A 14,677-nucleotide genomic window follows, 5' to 3' on the forward strand; every position below is an offset into this window, starting at 1 on the left:
AATAAATAGAAATGTCTGTACTGACTTAAAATGTTCTCATGCAAATGATTTTATTCAGGTTTGGTGAGAACACAACAAAACAAGGCAGAAGGAAAACTGAAGAACCTGTACTTGAAAACTTTCAAGATCTGCTGCCAAATTAAAACTGTTTACCCTTTTTATCTAGTTTCACATTGCATGTCTGCAAATAATGTTTTTTTCTTTATCAACAATTTATATACTCTTAGATGTGCCTTGTTTATATCTTATATATGAGTTTTTAAACGCATAAAGTAACTATTTTTCTGAAAAAATATTTATAAGAAAATTTTGCTGGAAAAAAAAATGTATAATTTTCATTTTTAAAGCTGATGTAAATGAGGTTAAATTAACTTACAATAGACCAACTCAAGTTTATTTTCTTTTTAAAATGTACCACTTCCTGTCACAAGTTCCTAAGAAACAAATTTAAATGAACAGTTCAACATTTTCAAACAACAGTTTTCCCAAGAGTGAGATTAAAGTATTGATACCACTGCATATTTCATTTTAAACTGACGCAAGCAGCCTGTTAGCTTAGCCAAGCTTAATCACAGGGATCTATAGAAACATACTGAGAAACAAAAAATGACATCTGTAAGGAGTTTAAGAGAAACATTCTGGTTAGAGTAAAAACATGTCAGTTCATGAGACTACACAAGCAGCTTGTCAAATCCCGCTGGCAGATTTTTTTCACTCTGGCATCATTTGTCTTTCAGTATCTTGAAATAAAACTTTTTTCTATGGTCTTGTTAGTGAATGGGGCTCATGTCATGACAATTAAAAAAAAAGAATCTTTCAAGCCCAAACATTTAAATACAGTCAGTCAACTATTAAAAAAGGTGAAGAAATTTTAGGATGTGGTTTTACATTTTATTTCCTACTCGAGACCCAAATTTGTGATATTCGTTTCAGTCCAGGATAGATCAAAGTAAAATATTTTCAGATCATTTTAGTTTTGGGTAAGTTTTTGTTCCAGTGTTAATGACCAATGAGTTTCTGTAAGGTAAAAGACAAACACTGTACATAACACATTCCTGCACATTTTTATTAATCGTTTCTTTTTTTATAACCTTTATTTCACCATCTGCACGTCAAATTATTTAAAGTCTGCTGGTATTGTCCAAAAGCCTAAAATAACACAATGAACAATATTACATTGAAGTAAACAGTAAAGGGGCTAAAAACTTTAATTCATTCACTTTCTATTGTAATTTTTTTAACCATTTATATTTTATGTAAAAGGCTCTGTGCAGTCCACGTTTGTGTTGTTCTGTGGGTCTCATCTGACCCTACTACTCACCTTTAGTTTCTAGGGGACATCTGATCAGGCTTATTCAGTAAAACACAGCTGGACCTTTCTGAGTATAGAGACAGCAGTTCTTCATTTACAACTCTAAAATCAACGTAAATGGGTGATTTTTTAAAAACAATGAATCACACTTGAATTTTCAAAGCTTGGAATTCTTATCATCTTTCAGTCACAATTTTTTAAACACATACTGCTTGTCACTGAATTGACTTTGTGTGAGGAGAATGAGAACTTATATTGGTGGTCCTGAAAGTCTACATAAAGACTTTTCTTCACTTTTCTTGGTAAACATGACCTCCTGCAGTGGTTATAGCAGCTCATGCATACAGAGTGGGTTGTTATGAAAAGAGGAATAGGTTTTGATTTTTATCTCACTGTGTTTTGGGCAGATAAAACACACGGATGACCAACTGCTCCCTTTAAATGAAGAGTAAAAAGGACAGGAACATCATCCTGATATTTTAAACACACATCCATACAGTGTCTCTGAACTTCATTACATCAAAAAGAAACCTAGACTCATTCTTGAGGTATCACCTACTGAAATGTTCGTCCAAAATTCTTGTGCAACATCGGACGAAACCATTCACCGTTAACACACTGAAACTCTCGACTGAAAACAAACCACACTGTCGTCATTGGTTACATTAACCCTGTTTTCTTGCCTGAAACAGTGTCATCTGAGGTAACAGGGCCGAGGCAGCATGCCAGCTTCACACACACATAAAATGAGGCATTAACGACAGTTTCATTCTCCAACATGGAATCTCTGGAGACGAAAAGGTCCTTTTCCTTCCTTAATTTCAGTCATTCACTTTCACAGGTTGTTCTCTGTGTGATCAGTCAATGTGGATATCACCGTTTCCCCAATATGGGAAAGTTTATCTTTCATCACAGACTCTGTTGCTAGGAAGAGTCTCATTCCTTCCCTTCTTATGACTCACACTCCTGGATTATTCTGGACATTTTCTACATTGTTCTTCCCCCTGAGCAGCATCACATCTTGGAGCTCTTTTGGCCTCTTTTCGCAGCTTGTTTTATGTTCAGGATCCAGGAATCAGGCGTTCAGTTGAAACCTAGACCTGTGCCTTTGGGTCTCTGTGTGGCCCGTATGGGCTCGGTGATACCCCGACCCTCCGGACCCAGGCCCATCCCTGGGCTCCAGCCCATGCTCTGCAGCATGCGACTCCCCATGTTGGAGTCTGGGATGGGAGGAGCACTCTCTCCAACAACTCCTAAAGAGAGAGGTCACAGATAAGAAAACAACATTCATATATGGCACAAAAATTAAGGAAAATGTTTGGCACTAGCAGAGAAGATTCAGCAAAATTATCCATGGGCGCAAACCACAGTCGGAGTTCATCAAACAACTGCTTGCAGAGTTATTCATCAAGTTACCAGGGACATTGCTGCGGTGCTCGTTCCGCAAAGCAGCTTTCATATTGCTGATTTTATTTTTGAGGTGTTCTACTGTACACTCTCAAACACCACATACATTTACTCTGTTCAAGATCTTTAGTCAAACGTTCCTTTTCTCTTTTTTATCTGTTTGACTAGCTGATAACAGCTGTTTGTTCATTCTATATTCTTATAATAAAATGTCAATTTCTCCAGAATTAAAAAAATGTTTTTCTCTTGATCTTCTCTCAGTCTCACTCATAGACAGTATAAAACATGGACGTAGTCTTGCCAACGTCACCCGTCTGTTTCTGAAACAGAAAATGAAGCACATCGGCTATAGCGGCCTTATTGGTAGTGGCAAGGGCTTCGCCTACAGCTATTGGGCGCCAGCCAGCCTCAAGCAAACACTCGAGAAACAGCAGGTTTAGCACTTGAGCATTGTCTCATATTCTCAGACCGGAGGTTGCCGCTTGGTCACACTGTCACTACTCACCATGTTTATTGCTGATTATGCGTAACAGTCATGTGCAATTAAAATTTGTTGGATTGATGTTTTCCAGGAGATTCCCTTGACATATGACATTCTGCACCTGCCTTGCTTTCATGGTGAAATAAGTAAACTTGTAAACTTATTGACGTCGTGCATGCGGCTAACACTACGTCCAAATGGGCTGTCCCATAACTGTGCATTAAGACTAATGGTCTTGTTTGTGTAATGACTGGAAGCACATACACCCCTGGTTACCGTTAAACTGAAAGTCTAATGCTGTTTCACCTGGGTTGGCCAAAGTACCGTGAGTGGTTTTGATGATTGTCTAATAGCCAGGTTCTGAAAACAGTTGCACACAAATTCAGCCTTTGTAGGGGAACTGCAGTCTCTCAGTTTTCACTATGATAAAAAAACACAAAGCTGAATGTTTGCTTGATTAATGCAGAGGTGGAAAAATACCAAAACAAACATACCAATATATTTATGTGCACATGCACACATTTGATCCTGAACCTGACCCCAGTTTGGATTTTCCCACTCAAGGACACATCAGCATGTGGACAGTGTGAATGAACCTTCAACCTTTTGATTGAGAGATATCTGACTGTACCACAGCCGACCCTCAGGGGGTGAATTAACAGGGCCCTTAAATCTGAAATTCTTCTTTTAAAATCATGTAAAACCATTTAGGCTAGATGTTAAGAAGGCTATTCTTAATCAGCTGGATGATAAGTAGTACAACTATGAGGGGGACTGAAAAGCAACCATTTGACAAGGTAATTTGTATTATAAAACCAACTCCAGATGTTCTACTTAATTAGAATAATACGACTTTCAGAAACTACAGCCACAAATGAACTTTCAAACAGTTAGTACAGAAACTCACCAATTAGCTAGTCAATGTTTTTGCGTATCCAAAATCATTCAGTAAAATGAATTGGAATGTTTGAAAAAAATGTTTTTGGTCCAGTCACTCAAAGGTGAGCACATGAAATAATTTTTACATGATTTCATTGATTTGATATGAACAAATTTGATTTGATTTGATATGTTTGATTGGGTATGTTTAGGTTTAAGAGAGTTAGCAGGTTTAAGAGGTCTTTGTACGCTCCTTGGCCTTGTTAAAAGCATGAAACCTTTTATCACGCTGCAGCAAACATGAGGTGTCTGCAATAACAGTGACAGGGATTTATACAGTTCTGTAATTTTTCAAATTTACTCTTCAAATACACGATATTTTTTTAACCCAGTGAGTTTTTTCAGGCTGCTTCTGTCTGGTGCTGCCTTGGAGCAACCATTCCCTAAAACCTGTTGCATCAAAGCCCCTCCTCCTGTGACACCATCCCTCCATCAAAAAGTCTCAAGCTACTTCTAAGTAATTTAATCACATAATCAAATGAACCACATTTCCAGACATAAAACACACCCACATCCACAGAGCTCAGACGGTAGTCATTCTGTCCCTGCTCTTCCTGGAAGTTCACCATCCAGCCCCAGAGAGCGACTTCCTACCCATTTTAATCCTGTCTTTATTTGTATGCAGCACAGGAGGGAGATGCCTGCTCAATTACACACTTAAATATTGAGTCAAGGGCTGGTTGGGGCCAAACTGTCGGGACGTGAATTTGGCTGTGCTCGCCAGCTTCCTGCTGTGAGGTCAGCGCCTGGTGTTCTTAGGCTCTGCACTTGTGTCTAGAGCCACAATCTAATGTGCTTCACGTCAGCTGAGTTTCACTGATCCGAGTCACTTTGAACATTAAAAATTCATGCTGAGTTTGAGCTCATTTTTGTTTTTTTGATCATTCTGTGTCTTATGTTATCAACCAGCATGAGTGCTGGTGTGTTTGGTCAAGGGATTAGGGCTGCAGCTATCGAATATTTTAGTATTCGAGTATTCTACTGAAAATACCATCGATTAATCGAGTAATCGGATAAAATACATTTTTGTTTAGTTAAAGAGCAGTTATTTTTCAAATGAAAATTTTTCTCTTTAAGAAATAGAATTTTCTGATACAGCATGTCAATAACAGCACTTGCTTTGGTAGCTCCAAAATTTGTAAACACACTTTGACACATTTTTTGTGCCTTGTACATCTCATCAAATGTTGCGGACCCAAATGGCACCCGTTTCGTAGAATGGCCCATTAGTCTCCAAACTCCAGAAAAGAAGCTAGATTTGTTGCTAGTTGCTATTTTGTATAAGAGGTAGCTTGAGGGGTCTGAAAACTCTCTTAATAAAAAAAATGGCCTCAGCTCTATTTGAAACACCACTCTTTGATCTTTTTTAAAATTAAACGATTCCTCGAGGCGGAGAAAATTACTCGAGTATTTTTTGTAATCGAGTACCTCGAATCATTCGAGGAATCGTTTCAGCTCTACAAGGGATACAGAAAAAGAAAGGTAAACATCAACAAAAACAAAACATGTCATTAAAACTTAGCTGAAGATGAAAATTTTGACAACCCTTTTGTACATGACTGCAAAGTCTTTACTGTGATGATCGTTACATTTATGATCCAAACTGAGACATTTCTACAGAATTAGAGCTTGACCTCACAACATTTAGCTTTGCTACCTCACCCTTCCTCTTCTTAAGGCATTAACTGACCCGAAGGTAAGGAGAGTGTTTTAGGGGAGGGGCTGGAGGGGTGATACACAAGTGTTACTGGCTAAGAGCTAATCCAGTATCTCTGCTCTGACAGCACCACTAGCCAGCTGACTCTTGTCCAACAAAGCTTAGGACAAAAGGGGGTTAAGAGCTAAAGCAGGGTTTAATAACAAGGAGGGGGTGGAGGGACGAGAGGAAGCAATATGAAGGATGAGGGAGTCCCTTCTCTCAATTAATTCCTTTTAAAAATGTGCAGCAGAACCCCTCACTTCTCCACCCTTTCCCTTGAGTTTACATCAGTGTACGTGCAAAACAGAAGGAAATGAGGGAAGCAGGCTGGTGGGCCCAAACATGAGGGAGGAGAAAATCAAGTGAGAGACTAAGAGCCAAAAATACGACAAAAGTGGGCAGTAGGTAAAAAGTGACAGATGGCGTGTGAGGTGTAGCTAGGTGTGTGCCTATTACCTGAGGGGGCGCCGGAACCGAGGGGGGCTGCTTTTCGCCTCCGCTTGACATCCCCAGTGCACAGAGAGCCGAGGTGCCCGCTGGTCTGTCTGCAAAACCAGACAAGCAGGAAGGAAACATGGAGGCATCAGTTTGCACAAATAACACTGCAGAAAGCATTTTGAAGCAATGTAAAGATTATGACAGTGTGTAAGAGTTGAGTGTAAAGAAATCATGTTTTTTTTCCCAAGTCATAAGTCCTCAGTTTTAAGCCAAACTGTTGTTCTCACCTGCTGGCTGTTTTTACCGAGCAGCTCCTTCGATGCCCTCTGTCTGACCGCGGGTCCCAGTGCAACTGAAGTGCCAGGGAGGGAAAGGACAGGGGAAACAAAACTCAAAGTTCAAGCAGTTAGCATGCAATAAAATAAAAGGCTACTCCATATGACATCAAAACGTCAAAAACAAAACCTTTGCCTGTGTTCTTCTGAAACAATAAATGTATAAAAGAAACAAGTCTAACCTGTCCGTGTTCTCTCCTCGAGCCTGAGCTGAACCAGGGTCTGTTAGAGAGAGAAAAAAACAGTGATATAAAAATGATGAAGTCAACATGAATAAATGTGAATAGGTGAGTAGAATTTAAAGATATGAACTCACTCATGGGGGTCCTGACTTTGTCTGCCCAGTCTGTCGTGAAAGCTCTGGCTTGAGCCGCCCTGCAGCCCTGCCTCAGATGCCTGCGGGTTTCCATGGAGACGACTCAGCCTGGCTTGAAACCCTAAAAGCCAAAAAACAGTATGGTTTTGTCAGCATAAAAGATTCAGCTAGTTCTTCACACTCTAAAAATATACACATTACTTTAACATGTTATGTTAATGTAAAAATGATTAGATGAGTAATATAATATTTGCAAGCACAATCATGTTTTCTTTGAGAGGTTTGTCTTGTAAAAGTGTGAGTCCCTATTTTTACCACAGAACAATACATAACAGTCATACTGTTGTACTGAAAATTGCCTCTTTCTGTCTGTGTGGAGTGTCTGCCATCTACTGGACATGAGTGACACTGCAAAAACATTGCAGTACATATACCATATGCTTCAGAACATTTATATTTAATACACTGTAAAATTCTACTGCAATGATTCTAGTTGTGTTTTCCATTCTTAATTTGACATGTTAAAATATTCAAAATACATTCATTGCCATCATGATCTACATCCTCAAAACCATCCAAAAGACTAATGGGTTTCCTCAGCCTGTGTGTTCCCAGCCCACCTCTCTGTGCTGCAGGGCTCATGAGAGGAAATGATCCAGTGAGGATGCTGTTAAATACAGGATCAGCCAGGTCCAGCTCCTCCGTCCCAGTCTCTCTTTCCCACCAGGGCACTACTCCTGCAATTCCACAGGCACCTCCAGGTGCTGATCCAGTGCCTGGCTCCCCCTCATAGAACCAGTCACTCTGTTCGTCATCACCTGGAAGGGGGAGATAATGAGAGGATGATGCTCACTTAGAAACTGTGCTATGTCTATAGTAAACACAGTCAACACATTTATATGAAGCCATTTAACAGATTCCAGACACAAAAGTAGGTTGTTGTTTTTTTGGACATCCTGTTTCCCCATCAGCAGTACTCTGACAGCAACAAATATCTGTTTGCAAGTGTACCAGGAAATATTTTCTAGAAAAAAAGTGTACAAAATAAACAACAAATCTGCTTGGTACTCTAAAATGAAACAGGATTCAGATTTCCTGCATTCCAGAAATGATTGACTAGACCTTTATACAATCTAAAACAAGCATTTTAAAATCTGTTTCCTTCTCCCCTTTCTTTTGGTAAACTTTGGAATTCTTAATTGCAAAGGCATCACAAAAGAATCTTTTCTTTCAAGGTTTGTAAACTGTACTAATTCAGAGTGAAGCCTCAGTGTAATTCACTATTAACAGTGAAATGGAGACTCACAAAAAAAAACAGATAATCAGGCATTACTCCTCGAGCATATCATTAATCAATAAATGAAAGGGTTTTTTTTTCATATCCATTTCATAGCATGGTTGTTTTTTAACTGAAATGTAAATAATGCAGCGGATGAGAAAATAAGTCTTGGCTGGATATCAGTAACCACTGGCTATACTGGAAAAACCAGAAGTACACCCCCATGTCACTGTCAGACAACAGGCGATGGGTTCTAATGCTGACAGTGTTTTCATGACGTGTGTTAAAATCCAACACAATAAACAGACAGTATGAATGGATACTGTGCTAACTTTGATAAAAACACTTAATATAAGTCAGTACCTTGCCTCCCCTCATCATTGGTGTAGAGGCCTCCATCACTGCTGTTACTGACACTGCTGGTCTCACTTAAAATGACAGAAATGGAAAAAGAAAGAATTAAAACATAATTTAGGCTACACAATGGTTAATAGAAAAATGATTAAAGTTGTTAAATGTGGTTAAAACACAAGCATTTGTTATGATACATTTACCATAAAGGGAACTTACCTGAAATGGGTTTTAAATAAAGAACTATCTGAGCAAGAAGTAATCATATCAGAATAATGAAACTGAGCACATTTCTACACTACTACATTTTGCAGCAAAGGACTAAAAATTTTAGATTTTCCTGCTCAGCTGTAGACAGAAGTGGATTTTTCCTTACCTGTCAGCCTACAGTTTCACAAACACGCTCATAAATAGAAAAAAAAGGTCAAAACACTAACCACCTGTCACTCATGTCCTCATCCGAGCCCTTCTGCTCCTCCAACTCCATCTTGTCCTTGCTCCCTTCTGTCGGAGAAGAGATGAGGTCCTCACTCTCCACCACCACCCCTTCATCTGCAGCCTCAACCCCCAACCTGTGTGTGGCCAGCTTCCTCTTCTTCACCCTGTTCTTCACTCCCCCTGGCCCACCTCCACACAGCTCCATGACGCCCCTGCCATCGTTTGCACCCAGTCTGTGCAGCCTGCTGCCAGGGCGGGCTTTGGGGACTGGAGGGGGCCCCAGCATGGTGGAGGTGGGGAGTTCTGGTTCAGCAGGTGGGTCGACTGCCATTCGTTTGACCTTACGTCTCCGTCTGAGGCTGCGAGTTCCCTCAGCTGACCCCAGGACACCCAAGTCATCCGGCCAAAGTGGACGCTTGCTCCGCCCGGTCTCGGCTGTTAGGAGGGTGCGTCTCTTGGGGCCGAGCTGTTCATCCGAGTCGCTGTTATCACGGCCATGGCTGTTGGAAGCAGAGACCCCTCCAGTACTGGCACGGTAGTCCTAAAAGGCAAGGCAAGGCAAGGCAAGTTTATTTGTAGAGCACAATTCATACACAAGGCAATTCAAAGTGCTTTACAGCTAACATAAAATAAAATCACAATAGGCAAAATAAAATCAATGCATAAAATCACATCATAAAACATTAAAAATGATTAATTAAATTAGAAGAGGAGAGTGCAGATAAAATACTTTCAGTTGTTGTATGCTATGCTGAACAGAACTGTTTTCAGCCGGGCTTTGAACATTGTCAGAGTTGAGGCCTGTCTCACATCTTCTGGCAGACTGTTCCAGATTTTGGGGGCATAAAACTGGAATGAAGCCTCACCGTGTTTAGTCCTGACTCTGGGCACCAGCAGGAGACCCCTCCCTGAGGTTCTCAGAGACCGAGTTGGTTCATATGGTTCTAGCATGTCCAAGATGTACTTTGGTGCTAGACCATGAAGGGACTTGTAAACAAGCAGAGCTGTTTTAAAGTCTATTCTCTGAGCCACAGGAAGCCAGTGCAGAGACCGGAGCACTGGACTTATATGGTCATATTTCCTGGTTCTGGTCAGGACCCGAGCAGCAGCGTTCTGGATGTACTGCAGCTGTCTTACAGCTCGTTTTGAAAGTCCAGTGAGCAGGCCATTACAGTAATCTAACCTGCTGGAGACAAATGCGTGGATCAGTCTCTCCAAGTCAGGTTTAGACACTATTCCTTTAATCCTGGCAATGTTTTTGAGATGGTAAAAAGCCGCTGATGTTATTGATTTAATGTGGCTGTTAAAGTTCAGGTCTGAGTCCAATATCACCCCTAGATTTCTAACCTGGTTACTCACATTTAGAGAGACAGTCTGAAGGTGACTGATAACCCTTTCTCTTTGTTTCTGTGGGCCACAGACAATGGTTTCAGTTTTGTCTGAGTTCAGCTGGAGGAAATTGTTCTGCATCCACATACTGATCTGTTCAACGCAGCGACAGAGTGAATCTACAGGCCCATGTTCGCCTGCCGTCATTGACACGTAGATCTGAGTGTCATCAGCATAGCTGTGGTAGGACACCACCAAAACAAACACCAATGTGGTAAATACCAAACACTGGTTGTGATGATCCAACTTAAGTACATAAATGAGGTCAAAGCGATGTGAAGGTTACATTTCTACAACACAATGGTACAAACTTCTAGTGTTGTGGTCCAGAACACTTAATACAAGTCATTTACCACTTCCACTGCAAACAATCTGTAATAAGTGGATCACTTCAACTTCATTTGGGGGTCAGTAGATTATAATTACCAAAGGATTAGACCAGATTAAGGTTTCACTGTTCTCACAACAGTAGCATATCCGTTAAGGTCAAAGAAGTAAGTTTTTAATTTATGAGAAAAGCAGTCTGTTTCCAGATCTCTGAGTTATCAACCACAGGAATCTCTTCAGTGATTCAATCCAATTGAATCAAAATTAAATTCATTTAGAAATATAAAGATAATCACAACATCAATTCAGTATTTAACAGAATATTTAATTACTCACTGTTCCTGCATAATAAGTTAAAACTCTGTAATGCGTGATAACAATGGTCAATCTTGCTGTAACAATATGAAATTTGTGAATGTCAATTGTGAGTGTATTAAGTTACAGTTCTTTATTTTCCACTCTCTGCCATGTAGAATGTTTCAGAACAGATGTTTGTATTATTAAACATTTCAAATAGCCGAAGTGTTTCTTATTTTGACCAGGATGTGTTTGTGAAAATACAATTCTGTCTTTTCTGCCCCTAGCCCCTACCCCCCCCCCTTCATCGCGCCAGCTAACCTCAAAGAAGCAACTTAATCAATCAAAAGGGCTGAACAAGATGGAGCTCAAGTTGATTGGCCTTACATGTGAGGGTATAAAATCATTTCACTCGAATATTAATGTTCCACCAGTGCTCATCTACCAACTCCAACCTCACCAAGCAGAGCTAGCATAACCTCACTCTAACTACCTAACTCACTAACCCCACTTAGCCTTTAGCCTGTGCTCTATCACTCTCCTGTTTGTTTTTCTTCTACTCTTCTGTCTTTTTTTCTTTTTCTTCAGTTCTGCTGCAAAGTCCACCTTTCCTACAGATTATTAACAATATTGTTTTTGAGGAAAAAGCACAGATCCTGCTTCTCATTGCTAAACTTTGTTGGCTGGCATGGTGTTGTCATGGAGATTTTGTGCTGTAAATGGACTGGTCAGGTCATCCACAGATACTGAGAAATAGCATTTTGTAGTACCTGTTGTTTGGTGCTGATAATCTCAGTTTAAATTGAGGATTATGAAAAGGCAAATAGATAAAAGTGAGGCTATTTCCTTATCACCAATGAAGTGCATTTCCCTATCAGCTATGGATATTTAGATGATAAAAGTTATAATTAATGTTGCAGCCCTATATGAAGATCCTATGTAGAAAAAATGGACAGGTTTCTTGTGAACCTTCCACACAAACACCCCTTGGAAACCTGTGTCGACCCAGTGTTTAGCAAAGAGGACAAGACCTCAGTCCTTGATGACTTGGCTCTAAAGGTCTTAAGAGTTTTGTACAAATGCCTTTAAGCTGGCTCAGTTACATGAACTGAAAGAACCTGGGTTAAGAACTGTCTCACAAATCACTGTCCTCAGTCACCTCACCTTGTGTTCTTCCACACTGGACTCTGAGCCCTCACTTAGGTGGCCTGTCTCCCACGGCGGGTGCGGGTTGTCCGAGCGTCGTTTCCTACCCCTCCGCTTCCGAGCCTGTCTCTTCAGGAGACAGCCCACAGCCAGAGCATGGTCTCCCCCATCACCGAAACCACCACGCGCAGCCTGCTCGGAGCTCTCCTCCAGTGCTGACACCAGGTCATGGACGAGCTCGTCCATCGTCCGGCGAAAGTGCCTGCAGGGTGCAAGAAAAAAAAAAAACCGCTTATAATACTTCGTAAATACTTAGTCACACAGAAGTTATTTCAACGCATTTGAGGGAAATTTCAGTTTTCGGGGCTGTCAGCAGCTTCATTATCATCATATGAGACCAAATCTGTGATACTTTTTAGCGTAAAATGTAACATATCCACGCCCCTGTTTGTGTAGGCATGACTGATATTAAGCTCATTTGCATAATTGTTTAAAATACTCAAATTCCAGCGGTTAACAGTCACTCGATTAGCTGAAGAGGCTGCTGTCTCATCTAATAAGCTTACGTTAAAAACGTTGGGAAGAGGTAATTATAAATCTCACTATAAATCAAGACTTTTATCATATATTTTCAAGTTCCATTTTTCTCTAAGTTCCTTAACAGGACATAGCTCCCATTAGGTCCCCTGTGTTACAACTAAATTGTAAATATTTAGGCTGCGATGTCGTTTGCAGAGTGCCCTGACATTAGCATCAACCTTACTCTTGATAAGTTAGCTGTTTTGTTTGTTATTAGCTTGACAGGTTAGCGTATTTTTCTCGCTAGCTACATCGTTCACACCACAACTACGGTCAGCCAGCAGGATTAGTAGCGTTAGATGTCGTACCCTAAGCAAATGCTGTCAAGAAATAACACCAAACGACACAGAAATCTCCCGGAATTCAGTCTAGCTTCCCTGCTAGCCAGCTAGCATAACTGACGTTAGCTTTAGCTCCCTAGCCCCGGCTGATTCACGAAAGTGGAGTGGACGTGAACATTATGTTACGCCTCGGAGATTTAAAAGACCACCTACCAGCCGGTTCCCGCTTTGCCGATGGTTTTTAGATTAGCCGCACGGAACATGAAAGCCGCCAAATGCCGGATACCTTTAACCAGAAAGAAGGTGGAAACATTTACACAGCACAGACACCATCCTGACACAAAAGCTAACGATCAGCTAGCTGGATCGATATGCGACAAGAGGAGGACACGGTGAGAGCAGAGAGAGAGGTATTATGCTGCCTTCAAGTGCTGCGGGAAATGTTAAACCACCACATAATTCATAACCACGGGAAGAAAATTAGTGTTAATATCTTTTTTATACAATAACATAATTTAAAAAATCTTCAACGAGAGCCTCGTTTATATTTTTACCACCCTCTATCTTGTATGGACGATGGTTCATTAACACACTTAAATGCTTCAACCCAAACCCAACTCATCTAATCTATGGACATGATGCGTTTTGAGAACTTCTTCATGAACATATTTTTTCTGTGAACAGAAAAATACTATAATCATATTTTAAATCAACAGCACTTATGATAATGGTAATAATAATAACTTAAAAAAAACAAATGGTTAAAAGGTGCATGACAGTCAGATAATAGCATGGCAGAGAATCAAGCAAACAAAAGATAAACATTTTGCAGTAGAGATAAGCAGTCATCATGTCAGTGCAATATCGAACATGAAGATAAAAACATGAATGAAGAGAAAGATAAATAAAAAGGGTTTTGGGAAAAGAAGACCTCACTTCAGGTGAAAATAGGAAGTGCTGTGAAACAATGAGATAAAAGTAAAACCTTACTTGATAAAAAAAAAAATAGAGATTAAGTGTATATAGATTAAAAAAAAGGTGAAAAATATCAGTTAAGAAAGACAATTGTGATAATGGCTGGCTGAAGTCGAATTAGTTACACTGAAATTAAAACATAATAAAAAAAAAAGTGAAATGACATAAGAGCAAGTCTGGGGAAGTGAATCTATTCAGAGACGTGAGGTCATTCTCACTAGTCTTTTCATAAGATTTGTGACCCGTAAGATGTATTTGATTTTCTTTAAGAATGTTCAATATGTGTTTTATATCCTGAGGCCTAAAAGCGTACCAGTTCCAAAACTCCGCAGCAGGTGCTCGTATGTCGGATTCTAGCTGTTTCCAGTGAAGGCATCTTTAAACCCCGGTTCCCAAGCATGCATGTAATTTTCCCTTTGACCACTAGAGGGCAGTGGAGACTTGTTTTAGGTAGACCTCACGTCTGACACGGATTGTCAGCGCTACAAGAAGCCAGCTGGCCTATCAAATGCAGACCAGAGGTCATCAGTTCAAGCCCATCATTAAAACATATTAAATTCATTGGTCACTGGAAGGGTCTCTGTGTACCAGGGAGTCCTGGAGATCTTCCCAGTGTGACAGGTGCTTTGCTGTCATCTGAATGCCAGTTACAGCACAAGCATGGTCAATATGAGGGTCAAAAGCAACA

At 40.3% G+C, this 14,677-nt stretch overlaps 1 protein-coding gene across 2 annotated transcripts; it reads right to left on the reverse strand.

The window, feature by feature from the left end:
* Positions 1-147: 147 nt before the first annotated feature.
* On the reverse strand, positions 148-13,445 carry gpatch2 (G patch domain containing 2). Of its 2 annotated transcripts, none has more exons than XM_074685654.1 (10): positions 13,228-13,445; positions 12,173-12,416; positions 8,998-9,536; positions 8,570-8,634; positions 7,548-7,745; positions 6,928-7,048; positions 6,794-6,833; positions 6,564-6,628; positions 6,295-6,383; positions 148-2,565 (listed from the first exon to the last, which is right to left on the reverse strand). In XM_074685654.1, exons 1-10 carry the CDS (start codon positions 13,275-13,277, stop codon positions 2,396-2,398), a joined length of 1,581 nt encoding a protein of 526 aa, XP_074541755.1. In that variant the 5' UTR covers positions 13,278-13,445; the 3' UTR covers positions 148-2,395. The 2 variants fall into 2 exon arrangements, with proteins under 2 accessions (XP_074541755.1, XP_074541754.1); XM_074685653.1 differs by having other exon boundaries at positions 149-2,565; positions 8,995-9,536; positions 13,228-13,444.
* Between the last annotated feature and the right edge of the window lie 1,232 nt (positions 13,446-14,677).

Source organism: Halichoeres trimaculatus, unplaced genomic scaffold (assembly GCF_033239565.1).
Source record: "Halichoeres trimaculatus isolate MK-OKI-2021-1 unplaced genomic scaffold, fHalTri1.1 fHalTri1_scaffold_13, whole genome shotgun sequence".
In the NCBI taxonomy this organism is placed as follows: domain Eukaryota; kingdom Metazoa; phylum Chordata; class Actinopteri; order Labriformes; family Labridae; genus Halichoeres; species Halichoeres trimaculatus.

Excerpts from the sequence above, each read along its gene's own strand:
- gpatch2 (XM_074685653.1), bottom strand. The coding sequence starts at position 13,277 with ATGTTCCGTGCGGCTAATCTAAAAACCATCGGCAAAGCGGGAACCGGC. Across the intron at positions 9,537-12,172 it reads CCAGTGTGGAAGAACACAAG|GACTACCGTGCCAGTACTGG; the intron begins GTGAGGTGACTG and ends CTTGCCTTTTAG. Across the intron at positions 6,629-6,793 it reads CGAGGAGAGAACACGGACAG|TTGCACTGGGACCCGCGGTC; the intron begins GTTAGACTTGTT and ends CTGGCACTTCAG.